The sequence below is a fragment of the Theropithecus gelada genome, chromosome 2, assembly GCF_003255815.1.
Source record: "Theropithecus gelada isolate Dixy chromosome 2, Tgel_1.0, whole genome shotgun sequence".
Lineage (NCBI taxonomy): Eukaryota > Metazoa > Chordata > Mammalia > Primates > Cercopithecidae > Theropithecus > Theropithecus gelada.
Genome location: NC_037669.1, coordinates 21369439 through 21383286, shown reverse-complemented (window position 1 = coordinate 21383286; position 13848 = coordinate 21369439). Strand labels below are relative to the sequence as shown.

The window sequence follows — 13848 nt, the reverse complement described above, 5'->3', positions numbered from 1 at the left end:
AGAAATCTGCCTTATACTCAACTGTTTCTTAATATATTCATCATGTTGAAACAAATTCACAAATAAATAGCATAGCAGAGCTGACTGTATGTATCATGTATCTCTACTGATAAGTCACTGCCTGTACTAGGTCTAATAGAGGACACAAGATATTCACTATTCTTAGAAAATAAGGCATATAAATAACAATACATATGAACAAAAATATAAGTGAATTTTGAAAATTAAAAAATTTGTATTCTGCCTGAAACTAGGGCAGACCAGGTTGAAGTGGGGTGGAGACTGCCGACTGTGGGAGATGCTGAAGGGGGTGACATGGGGCTAGCTCACACGGGCAGTGATACCATAGGAGTGGCCTAAGAATTTACTCAGCCTATCTTTCTCCAATTGAATATTACCACTATCCATTAAAATCCTTATTTGCCCATGATTTCCATGGACCACAAAACCAAATATATATATTTTTTCAGCCAATATTTTATTCTCTTTGGGATGATATATGTCACTACTCCATTAGCTCCTGTTTCCCTATTCAAATTTATTTTTATAATTTTTTGAGATTATTTTTGTATTCTCCGTGTAAAGAGATTCTTGTATTTGTTTTCTACTGCTGCTTTAACTAATTAGTCTAACCTTGGCAGCTTAAAACAACATAGATTTATTATCTTATAGTTCTGTAGTTCAGAAGCCTCTTTTGGGTCTCAAAGTATTAGCAGGGCTGTGTTCCTTTTTAGAAGCTGTAGGGGAGAATCTGTTTTCTTGCTTTTTCTAGCTTCTACAGACCACCCACATTTCTTGGCTCATGGCCCCCTTCCATCTTCAAAGCCAGCAATGGCTGGTGGAGTCTCTCTCACATTCCATCACTCTGACTTTCTTCTGTCTCCCTCTTCCACATGAAAGGGTTCCTGGGATTACATGGAGCCTACTGGATAACCCAGGATACTCTACCTATTTTAAGATCTGCCGATTAGCAAGCTTAATTCTACTTGCAACCTTAATTCCCCTCTCTGGGGATTAAGATATGGACCTCTTTGGGAGGTTAGTATTCTGCCAATCACAGTTCTCTGTAATTTAAATTGCAGACCTCTATGCAAACTCTAATACATCTGCTAATGTGTGTCTTGCACCATATACTCTGCTATATCCTATTTTAAATGTCTCTGCTATCAGTTGCCAACTCTTAAAAAGAACATTTTCTGCCTGTATTCAGGACCTTACATTCTGTCTTTCCTCTTAGAAACCTCTGCCTGTCATTGTTTCTCTCTTTCTCCTGAGTCTCCAACTTCCTTCTTTACTGACTCTTTCCCATTAGTATTTAAACATGCTCAAGTCCCTCTCATGTTACATATTTTTTAAAAAGCCTGCATTTATCTCCATTATAGCCAGACATCTTGAAAGAATGTCCACTTAGCTCCAGTCACTGCTTAAACTCCTGCCATCTGGTTTTATGGTTACATCCCCAATAACCAGTGCAAGGCTCAGCCTAGGATATGTGCTTACTAAATATTTGTTAAATTAATAACAGAATTTCTGCCTAATCACCCAAGTCTATTATCAGGTCTCTGGTGATATTCTCAGCATAACGATTGCTCTTTGGGATTGTGTGTGTGTCTCAATTAATTTACATTTGTAGTTGAGAATTGTAGTTGAGAGTTGAGAATACCCATCATGAATCACAAAGCCAAATATATATATATATACATATTTTTTTTTTTTTTTCAACAGAGTCTTGCTCTGTCACCCAGGCTGGAGTGCAGTGGTCTGATCTCGGCCCACTGCAACCTCCGCCTCCCAAGTTCAAGTGATTCTCTTGCCTCAGCCTCCTGAGTAGCTGGGATTACAGGCATGTACCACCATGCCTGGCTAATTTTTGTATGTTTTTTAGTAGAGATGGGGTTTCGCCATGTTGGCCAGTCTGGTCTTGAACTCCTGACTTCAGGTGATCCGCCCACCTTGGCCTCCCAAAGTGCTGAGATTACAGGTGTTAACCACTGTGCCCGGCCTATATATATATTTTTTCAGCAAATGTTTTATTCTGTTTGGGATGACATATGTCACTATCCCATTAACCCCTGTTTTATATTTGTTTAGCATTTCATACTTTTTATGATGCTTCTGCATATAATATTTTATTTGGTTTTTGTCAACACCTTCATGAAATAGGAAGACATGGAGGTGTTCTTGTTTTAAAGGTTAAGTTCTTGAGGCCCAGAGCAACTAAGGTATTTCTCTAAATCATACACAAAGTTAATGATACATCTAGGACTAGCACTCAGGTTTCTTAACTCCTTTCTTTGAATTCTTTTGCTGTCACATGTGATTATAGTAACATATTCAAGAGCAAAGCAAAGTATAGAAGGTCATCAAGGGGAGTAGGGATCTGCATATGAACCTGTGCCTGGCTTGTTTTACAATGTCTTTAAATGTATGTTCTATGTGGCTGTGAGCAACTTTTGACACAATCCCACCTGAATTCCATTGACATGATTAGGTAATAGTGGTGAAGAATGAATAACGTGCTGGATGAACTGAGGAAAGGAGATAGTAAGGGGTTGCATGTTGTTAGTATTAAGCTAAAAATCTTAGCTGAACAGCTTCAACTTTGTGGTTTGACTTAGAAATGAAGTAGTATTTCTCTTTCCAAACTCAAGACACCTCTGTGTTCCAGTGCTGTTGTGAGTGACATTTTAAAGGATCTCTGCAGGAGGAATACTTAATGAAAACATGTAAAAGGATTCTTGTTGTTAAGTGTTCTTTACTGTCTCTTGAAAGGAGAGTGGGTGGGTGAGGGATTAAGAGTTGGAGTGTAGGCAAGTGATTTAAATTACTGAGAGTTTCCTACTTACCACTGTTAAAATAATGTTATTTTGAATTTAGCAAGGTGAAATCTAGTTCAACTGAAGTAATCAAACTTCTCCATTCTGAATACTTGCTTAGTTAGAGAATTAGCTTAAATTTGATTTGATGTCGGGGACAGTTTAACTCACCCCAGGTGAAGTCCGGTTTCTCTGCTACCTCATCCCAACATCCTATTCTAGTTGCTGTGCTGTGCTTTCCTACCTTTGCCTTACTGTGATCCTTATATCTGGTTTCTCTCCATAGGTCTCCAACTGTAACCAGGTTCCCCTTCCTCTTTCTGGGACCTTACACATTGACTTTTAGGTCATTTGGTTTTTATAGGCCAGTATCATGAAGGCCAAATGAAATCCTTCTAAAGAGTAGGGATCATGTAAGGGCTATGTTGTGAAGAAGTGACTTGAGGTAAGAGTGAGGTTTCTGGCATCCAGTGGGCCTATTTTACTTCACAGCTCCTCCATTGGCTTAGCTGTGTGACCCTGAGCAAATGTTAACCTCTTCTAGCATTAGTTTCCTCATCAGTCTAAATGGGATCATAGGATCTCGTTCTTAGGGTGGTTGCCAGAATTAAGTTAGTTAACCTAAACAAAGCACTTAGTAGTGTATGACACATGATGAGGGCTCAGTAAATTTAGTTGTAATTATTCTTGCTGTTATCATTGAAAGAGAACTGGATACAGTTAGGAAGTTTTGTGTGAGCCTGGTAAAGTTGCTTTACCTGTTTGGACCTTACTTCTTTCATCTATGAAATGAAGGTACTGAGGAGTACTGCCATGTGGACAACTGATAGACCCTATTCAGGCCTGATTATGTTAATGTTTCTTCCGAATGCATCCGATTCCCATTTTTTTCAGCTCCATCTTCTGTAACCCAGGAAGCCTCCTGATGCTTCCTCATCACTCATGCTGTCCTCTGCTCATCAAAATAACTTGTCCAGATGTCATACCCTTTAGGTTCTTCTAGATGAAACTTAGTAAGCAATTTTATGCAAAAGTACTCTAAATAAACAATACTGATGAGTTTTGTGTAATAGTTTAACATCTTACTTTTTTAGATAGAATTTTTAAAACCAGAAGGATGTTTATGATGAAGTTTTTTTTTTTTTTTTTTTTTTTTAACTTAATGTTTCTCAAATTTTCTACCAAAGCCTGGGCATTTAGAAAACATGCCCCTAGCTGACCCTCCCCTACCAGCTCCAATCATAAAATGTCTTTGAATTATCATATTTAATTTTCATATTCATTTAAACTTTATATTCTATTCCATAATATAGCCATGTTTGTTATAATTTTAAAATGTTTTAAATTATACATCAGTTCTTATTTAACTCCTCACCTGTTTAAGCTTCTAGTCAAACTGATGCCTCCAAATGTGTGCCGTGTTTATCTCGAGGCTTTGAGTACCTCTGTAATCTAATTGAGAGCAGTAGGGTGATCTAAAGGTGTGGCTCTAAAGATGTGACTTACTGGGCACGTCACAGACCTGGACACATCTATGAAGGAGATATTTTTTACTGTTGATCAAATTACTTTAGGAAGTTGACTTGGTAGCATTGAAGAGAGTTTTTATTTATTTATTTATGTAGAGGCAGAGTCTTCCTCTGTCACCCAGGCTGGAGTACAGTGGTACAATCTTGGCTCACTGCAACCTCTGCCTCCTGAGTTCAAGTGATTCTCATACCTCAGGCTCCTGTAGCTGGGATTACAGGCATGTGCCACCACGCCCAGCTAATTTTTGTATTTTTAGTAGAGACAGGGTTTCACCATGTTGGCCAGGCTGGTCTCGAACTGCTGGCCTCAGGTGATTGACCCACCTGGACCTCCCAAAATGCTGGGATTGCAGGCATAAGCCACCATGCCCGACCTGAAGAGAGTTTTTAATTGCTATGAGTTGAAAACAGACAATCATCACTGATCCAATATATTTGGAAAAGGTTAAGGGAATAGTCCTTTTCCTCTTAGGACATGTGTACAAACTTGAAAATTCTAAAATGTTCCCAAACTACTGCAAATCTAACTTTTATACCTTTAGGATATGTGAAAATATGGACTTGTGGAAACCTATTTTCTTTCCTTTAGGAGGAGGGGCTTTCTCAAATTGTCTTCTGATCTCTTCTTATCTTTGCTTGCAGTTGCAGAGTGGCATGGTAACACGACAGCTAGGATACCTGATACCTGTTAGCAATGTGGCCTACAGCAAATACTTTCTCTAAGCTTGACTTTCTTTACATAAATAGGTTTTATGATCTCAGCGATCTCTCCAATGAGATCAGGTGTGTGGCTTTATGTTCCTTCTAGCAGCCACTACTTTCTTGTCTATGCTACTTGTCTCATCTGTAATTATTGACTTAGTGTGTATAATTTCTATAAGACAGTAACCTTCATATACCATGGGTGTTTTGCTCACAATTACATGCCAAGTACCTTCTACATTGCCTGACACATAGTATTCATTTACCCCAAAATATATTTTTAATGCCTACTAAATGGCAGGTACTGTTTTAGGTACTGGAAAATACAACAGGAATATATTAGTCAAGGTCTCTAATATCATGCAGTTTAGATTCTTAATGCATTCCTGTTCAACAGAACATCTGTGGTGATGGAAATGTTCTTTACCATCTTGTCCAGTATGATGGCCATTAACCACATGCAGCTATTAAGCACCTGAAATGTGGCAGGTGTAAATGAGGAACTGAGTTTTTAACTTGGTTTAATTTTAATTAATTTAAATTGTTACATGTGTCCAGTGGCTACCATTTTGGGGCAATATTGTGCTACAGGACTAAGGCATTAGAGACAGAGATAAATAGGAAGACAAATAAAATTTCACATAGTGGTAAGAACTGAGAAGAGAGAAAACAGGGTGATGAAAAGATAACTAGGGAAGAATTCTAGGTATGGTGATTCTAGTTGAGTATGCATCAATACATGTAAAGTAAATGAATTATGAAGTTTTAATTTTAAAAACTTTGCTTCTTGGTACTTTTGCTTGGGAGCCCTTAAATGGTGATCTAGTGTTTTCCTTTTTGGAAAACAACTCCAAAATCCCCAAATAAACCCTCATGTGTCTGTCATTTCATTAACTGCAAACATTTTTTTTCTAGCCCTGAACTGTCTTCTCCAGTTCCTGTTGGTGATACTTCAACATTGGGAGGTATGCTTTTGTGTCTTTATTCACTTTTCTTTTTAAATTATTTATGGTTTAAGACAGTCTCACAAAAAAGTACATTTTTTTGTGCTAACTTTTAAAAAATATCAGATTTCTCTCTTTTTATATGTTGTTCAAAATTCTCAAGAAAAAGTAACTTTTAAATATTTATGGCATAATGTTGTCGGTACCTAAAAATCCTTAATCGTTAAGTATATAATACAAGTCAGAACACCACTGAAAACAAATGTAGGAGCTAATGAATTATTTTAAGGCAAACACTCTGTAGCTACCACTAATGTCGAAACGTAGAACCATTCTAATGCCACCATTTGTCATTCGCCCTGTGAGAGTTTCCCAGAGGAAGGATTTTCTTGTTGCATTCTGTGGTATAGTTTAACGTGTTCCTTTGACCAGTATATTTCTTGTAAATTGGTAATTCATTTCTTTATTTTTAATTAAAAAAAAAAACCCACAAACTTCTCTGTGTTAGAAATTTCAAACATCTACAAAAATAGAATAACATGATAAGGTCCAGTTTTAACACTTGTCAATTCACAGCCAATTTCCAATCTTTACCCACTTCCCCTCTCTGGTAGAGGAGTTACTTCTTTTAGTATATGTCCCCTTTGCTAGATAGCTCCTTAAGTATAGGAATGTTGTCTCTGTGTCCGTAGTGTCTTGTGCAGAGTCTGGCATACAGTAGGTGCTCAATATATGCTTGTTGAATACATCACAATTATCTCTTGTTCTGAGAAGACGCCATACAAATGTGTCTTGAGGTTAAAAGCACCGAATTTCCAGGACAATAAGGCAAACTATTTATGGGAATGGTTTTTGAAGTCAGTTCCTTATTTCCTGATAGGAATTCTGACTTAATCAGGGACTGAATTCATGCATATGTTTTTGCTTTTCTTCTTAGACGCTGCTCTCAGTGTTCCACATCCAGGGGTGGACTCCTATGAAGGTGCCTCAGACAGCAGCTTGGAAAGGCCAGAGGAGAGTGTGAGTGATGCTCTGTTTTGTTACTTAGTTTCTAACATGGAGCATAGAGATTAAGGGAGAGTTTATCTCCCATTGCTGGACTACACAGGACTTCATGTAGTGCCCTGTTAGAAAAATGACGTGAATTCTAAAACCAGCACATTAAAAACAATTTTGAGGTTCCTTAGAGAACTGAGTAAATCTGCTCTTATTGTAGAGTTTTTGGTGAGAGAGGGCTTCAAATTATAAATGAAATGGACTGTCATTGAGGTAAGCCTACTGCCTCTTGTGGCCTCTGTGATGTGATTTACTATGGTGGTTTTGCCTATGTTCTTCTAACCCTTAAGAGACCAGATCTTAGCTCTTCAGAGGGTAAAACTATACATTTTATGTAGTTTAAAAGGCAAAAAGTACCATGCATTGTGAATATACCATAATTAATAGAAACCTGTCCACTGAACAACACTAAATCCTATAGCTGAGTCTCTCACAAAAGATATATACAGATTAACAAAAAAATTACACATTGCCCAGGAATATAGAAACATTTTGTTAGATATTTAAATACTGCATTTAAAAAATTAGGGGGTTCACAAATGCTGTTTTTTAAACATAGAGCAAACTCTGACAAAACGTAGTCACTAGGAAGATGCAATTTAGTTATCTTGCACCTTCACTTCCCAACGTGGACATTTTAACTTACATGAAATCAGGTTAAGTCGCTTCACTTTGCCTCATCACCCTCCCTGTCACTGAACAAGTCTGGTGGTAATCCCTGAGTGGATACCTGAATCAATACTTTTATGCTAAGTACAGCCGTGTTCCAAGTAGATGGTGCTAAAAAATACTGGCATTTGATAAATATTGGTGAATGAATGAATAAAAAGTGATACTGTAGCTTTGAACCTGAGGCAGAATAGCTATGATTTAGATCTGAAAACATTTATAGAATGAGATAGAATTCACTTTAATGGAAATTAAGGAATTATATGCAGTCAGTTGGAACATTAATATCCAAAACAGAGGATTTAAGCCAATTTATAGAACCAGTAGGAAAACACAACAATATAGAGATACCTAACAAAAATTAGATTGCCTGTAGCTCTGGTTCAAATGAAGCCCAAGGTAGTTTTATTGTGCAGCTATTTTCCTAATGCATTTTCCCATCTACTCTTCTAGAAATTACATACCATATTTTGGTTCTGTTGGGAGTTATCCTATAAATTATAATGTGTATTTAACTTAACAAATTTTAAGTTTTTCAACATCTTTATTCTTATCCTGAGCAATGTAGAAACATTAGAACATTATAATTCAAATGATCGTTTTGCTGACCTATATGCTGCTTTTCAGTATTTTTGTTCTTTCTCTTTTTTCATTCTACTAATTAGGCTGTATTATATTCTACTTAAACAGCTAAAATTTGTTTAAGATTTACCCAGATGTTTACTATTTTATTTATTTTATTTTATTTATTTATTATTTTTTTTGAAATGGAGCCTTGCTGTGTCACCCAGGCTGGAGTGCAGTGGATCTTGGCTTACTAAAACCTCCGCCTCCCAGGTTCAAGTGATTCTCCTGCCTCAGCCTCCTGAGTAGCTGGGATTACAGGCACATACTACCATGCCCAGCTAATTTTGTATTTTTAGTAGAGATGGGGTTTCAGTTGGCCAGGCTAGTCTTGAACTCCTGACCTCAAGTGATCTGCCCACCTCGGCCTCCCAAAGTGCTGGGATTACAGGTGCAAGCCACTGCTCCTGGCCCTACTATTTTATTTTCTAATTAAAAAAATATTTTAGATCTATCTTCTGGGTAATTTTCCTTCTGAAATATATAATTCAGATATTAATTTAATGAAAGTCTCTCACTGTTTTGATCTCAGCTTTTGATCATCTGAAAATTTCTTCATTCTAATTCTGGAAAGGTGTTTTAATCTATGTTCTATTCTGGATTGAAGGGTTTTTTGGTCAATCTTTTATTTTACAATCTTCTGCTTCTGTTGTTGCTACTGAGAAGTGAACTATCAGTTCATTTGGCACTCCCTTTGTAATCTGGTTGTGTTCTTTGGTTGTTTCTAAGATATATATGTATCTACATATACACGTATGTATATATGTTTGTGTATATATGTATATGCATATATATATACACATTTAGTGTACGATTTTGTATTTAAGATTCTGCAGTTTCACAAAAGTGGGTATGGATGTGTATTTATGTTTATTTATTGTGGTTTGGATTTGTTGTATTTCCTTAATGTGAAACTTTATGTCTAACGTAAATTTGGAGAAATTCTCAGCTGTTATCTTTCATGATTAGATATGCCTGACCTCCTCATTTTCTCTCTCATGTCTCTTAACTACTTTAATTACTTTAATTTCTGTGTCTCTCTGTGTTGCTTTCAGTTATGTCTGCCACTTCACTAATTCTTCTTTCAACTTAATCTACTGTTGTTCAAACTGTCCATTGAGTTTTTAGAATCCTTTCTTTATGTGGGAGTCTTTGATCTGATTTGTCAACATGTATAGACCTTCTACTTTGTATTCTGTCCCTTTGTGCTATTTAAACTTAAAGCCTAGGTCACAAAGGATCAGCAGATGCTCCTTGGAAGCTGCCACCTTCGACACTGACTCAACTCTCTGGATTCCTGTTTTTTGACACCTTGGTTTGGTTTTGTTTTCTTTTTACTTTCTTGCAGACTATGCATTAAAACCATTAAAATATTTACTTAGCGTTTTCAGTATTCTGTAGCATCAATACTGCTCAAGATTTTTTAAAATAATAAACTGGAAACGAGTCTCTTTGAAAATTTAGTGAGATGAAGCTTAATACGGAAAAAATGCAAAGTCTTGTGCAAAATTTCATAGGACTAAGAGTTTTTGTTGATATTAGTCTTACTGTGAATCAATAGTATGATGCAGTTACTGAAAAGACAAAAACTAGTGTAATTTTTTTTTTTTTTTTTTTGGAGACGGAGTCTCGCTCTACCGCCCAGGCTGGAGTGCAGTGGCTGGATCTCAGCTCACTGCAAGCTCCGCCTCCCGGGTTCACGCCATTCTCCTGCCTCAGCCTCCCGAGTAGCTGGGACTACAGGCGCCCGCCACCGCGCCCGGGTAGTTTTTTGTATTTTTTAGTAGAGATGGGGTTTCACCGTGTTAGCCAGGATGGTCTCGATCTCCTGACCTTGTGATCCGCCCGTCTTGGCCTCCCAAAGTGCTGGGATTACAGGCTTGAGCCACCGCGCCCAGCCTAAAAAACTAGTGTAATTTTAGATTGTTTTAATTGAAATACAGTTTACTGTAAGAGAGATGTGTGGCTAGATTTTTTCATATATTTCTGTTAAAACAACATATTGCCTATTTTCATTGGCTAGACTTCACTTGTGAGTGTCATTCTCTAAGAAAGATATTAAGAGCCTGAGAAATGTGTGGAGAAAAGGAACTACTGAAAAGTCAGGGAAGACGTGATAGCTGCCTGTACATATTCGACGGGCTTTGTGCAACTAAGTTTTAAATGTGTCACAGGTTATAGAATTTGGATCAATGGTAGAATTTATAGGAAGGTAAATTTGGGTTTAATATTAAGAACTTTCCAACCATGAGAACATTTTTGAAGTGTAGTAGTCTGTGTTTGAAAGGCATGCTTCTTTCTCATCAGAGCCATTTGAACTGATGATAAGCAGCCATTTGTCAAGGATATTATGAAGAAAATTCAAGCATCAGAAGGAGTGGTGGAATCTTTGAGGTTCTTTCCCATTCTGAAGTTTTAAAGGTCTCTGACTGTATGATTCATCAGGGATGATAAACGATACAATGAAAAAAGCCCTGATATTCTTTTCCTGACTCTTGTCATTGACATGCTGTGATTCTTTATGCTAGTCATTCATCCTATTCAATCCCTGGTTTTCTTATGTATCAGAATGGAGAAACTTGGATTACATGCACTTAAGTGTATTTTGCATGTGATAATTATTACTGTGGTACTCTAGTAGTGATCTTCTACTTCCATCATTTTTTTCTACCTTTATTAATTATTGAAACTATTCTGTAAGAAACTGTTGTCACTTCCCTTTCATTTATTTGTTTCATCATTTATTTATTATATCAGTATAGACTCATGGATATTTAATTTATTCTTTGGGTTATAATCCGTTATTTATTGTTGCTTAAATTATTTCAGCTTTGGCCAGTAGAAGGCCTGGGTTTTTATGTTACAGAGTACAAAAAGTTTGTTGAATATGGGTTCAGGTTCCACATAGCAACTAACCTTTAAGAAATTACTGCTTGTTGAGTGAGGTGTAGCATCAAAAAAGAATATCCACAGTTATCTGAAAAATCTAAATATATTCCTCCCTTCTCTGATAGATATCTGTGTGACCAGATTTTTTTCATGTATGTCAACTAAAACAACATATTGTAACTAATGGAATACAGAAGCAGATAGAAGAATCCAGCTGTCTTCTATTAAGCTAGACATTAAAGAATTTGCAAAAATGTAAACAATGTGACTCTTCTCACTATTTTTTTTATTTTGCAGAATATTTTCTTCATTTTTACATGAACTGAGATGATTATATTATATTTAAATGAATTACTGTTTTTTAAATTTATCTTTTAATCTTTTGTTTGGTAAATATGTATAGGTGTGACCCACATACATTGGATTCCTCAATGATTATTAAGAGTATAAAGGGCTCTAAGACAAAAAAGTTTGGAAACAACCCTTCTAGGCTATTTTCAGATGATAATTATAGCAGTCAACTATTTTTAAACTCACCTTGATGGTTTCCCAAGGAAAATTTTCTACCTTGCCCTGAACTGTGCAATGTGCGTTCAAAGGAATGAACAAATGCATAGTAATTTCAGTATTGGCCTATGTCTTAAAGTCTACCCAATTTGTTCCAAAGTCAAATACGGTATAATAATGTTATCTTCAGAGGCTGCCTTTAGCACAGTTCTGACACATTGAAACAATCAATAAATGCTTTTTGACTGAATGAATAAGCCTTGGCATTTATTGTTCTTTCTCTGAAAATCCAGATTAGCAATGAAATTGAGAATGTGATAGAAGAAGCCACAAAACCAGCAGCTGAACAGATTGCAGAATTCAGCATCCACCTTTTGGGGAAGGAGTACAGGGAAGAACTACAGGATTCCTCCAGCTTTCACCACCAGCACCTTGAAGAAGAATTTATTTCAGAGGTGGGTGATTAAAAAAAAAAACAAACAAGACAGTATGCCTGCTATGTTAGTTTCCCATATTTACAACACTGTTTAAAGATAGGTTTAGGTTTCAAGTTGTTTGTCTACTTGGTTCCTGGAGTGGTTACTCAGCCATTTCTTCAGAAAACTCTGTAAAAAGTCACAGGACAGATGAATTCTTTCACAGAAAGAAAAATCTTGCCATCTGCTAAAAAATAAATGCAATTTCCAACTTTTGCTGCACAGCCAAGGAAGAATGTGTCCTGTGGCATAGTTTTGACTTGAAAAATATTTGGAGAAATAAGCTTCTCTAAGAAACTACACATACTGTATTGTTTTTCTTAAGGGAACATTACATTTAATGTCTTTTAATTTCATCTTTAGTATTTTTTAGTTGAAAATTTTTGAATAGTTAACACATAGGTAATACCTGGTACAAAGTTTGGAGGCATAAAAGGCCATCCAGTGAAAAATAAATGTTTCTCCTATCCTTAGTTGGAGGTATTTTTAAAAAGGGATTTCTTTAAAGAATTGTGGATTAGACCATCCCATAACTTCACTTTCTGGAAAAATTCTATATAGGACTTAAACTCAAGATGTTTTCCGTCAGAAATGACCCATGGTCCCCGTCTAGTTTGCCTTTGCTTTTGTGCAGTAAGACATTGAATGCTCATCTATCCCTGTCTGTCAGATGACAGGGCACATCATTCCTTACTGTTTATTTTTTCCCATTCCTTCTTGACGGGGTTCTCCTTAGCCAAGTTTATCAATTCCATTACCTTAATTTTCTTCCCCAGATACTATGTCCAGATGGGAAATAAAAATGTGCATCTCTCAGCCAAAGCATTATTGTAGCCATCAGACGTGGGAAGGGGAGGCCAGACAATTCATTTTCCTAGTGGTGTGGCCAAGTTGCAAGGCTGCATGGTATGTGGAAGAAATGTCAGCCAGGCCAGTGGCCACCTGGCATCAAAGAGTGTCTTGGGCTGGCCGTCTGGTTTTCTCTGTCCTTTGATTAAGGAACTTTTGATATAGCTTAGTGTTTGGGTAAACAATTGCATGGAATGACTGCAGATTTAGAGAAGTCCAATAACACTCTGAAAAAGGTCTCCATCAGGGACTTTATGAGGCAGGTAGCTATTGAGTTGAGGTGATTAGAGGGTGTTGAAGGTTCTGGACCTACCATGGAACACCTCCTTCTCTGGCCTATCTCTGTACTCCCTGTCCCCTTACCTGGAATGAAATGCCTATCAACAGTCACTTTGCATGAAACAGCAGAGGCAGGGGATCATGTCTCAAACTGAAGGGGATCCTCCAGCTCCCTCCCTTTAGGACACCATCACACAGATTTTTCCTGCAGCTTCTCTGGGTATTACTGGAAGACACACAGGGAGAAAGAAAGCCTGCTTGGAGGGGATAAGGTTTAGGAGCTATTAGTCTTTGTGTCTCTCTCTCTCTCTCTCTCTGTCTCTCTGTGTGTGTGTGTGTGTGTGTAAAGGATAAGAAGTGGGGGCATAATAGGTTTGGGACAACACGAAGTACAACATCAGAGAGGGGAAGGTCACACTGTGATGGGCCTGGGAGTGTTGGTGCCTGAGGGCAGTGCCAGTGTCAGTGTGATCCTCACATAGTGCCTTGTGCTCCACAGGTGACTTTC

General features: G+C 37.2%; 1 protein-coding gene across 1 annotated transcript in view; it reads left to right on the top strand.

Annotated features, from left to right (window-relative positions):
• Nucleotides 1-13848, top strand: part of IMPG2 (interphotoreceptor matrix proteoglycan 2) — a 99163-nt gene that overhangs the window by 38454 nt on the left and 46861 nt on the right. The window contains exons 5-7 of the mRNA XM_025376459.1: nt 5963-6012; nt 6929-7011; nt 12030-12191. Of these exons, the coding sequence (XP_025232244.1) occupies nt 5963-6012; nt 6929-7011; nt 12030-12191 (295 nt within the window). The remainder of the gene's footprint in view (nt 1-5962; nt 6013-6928; nt 7012-12029; nt 12192-13848) is intronic.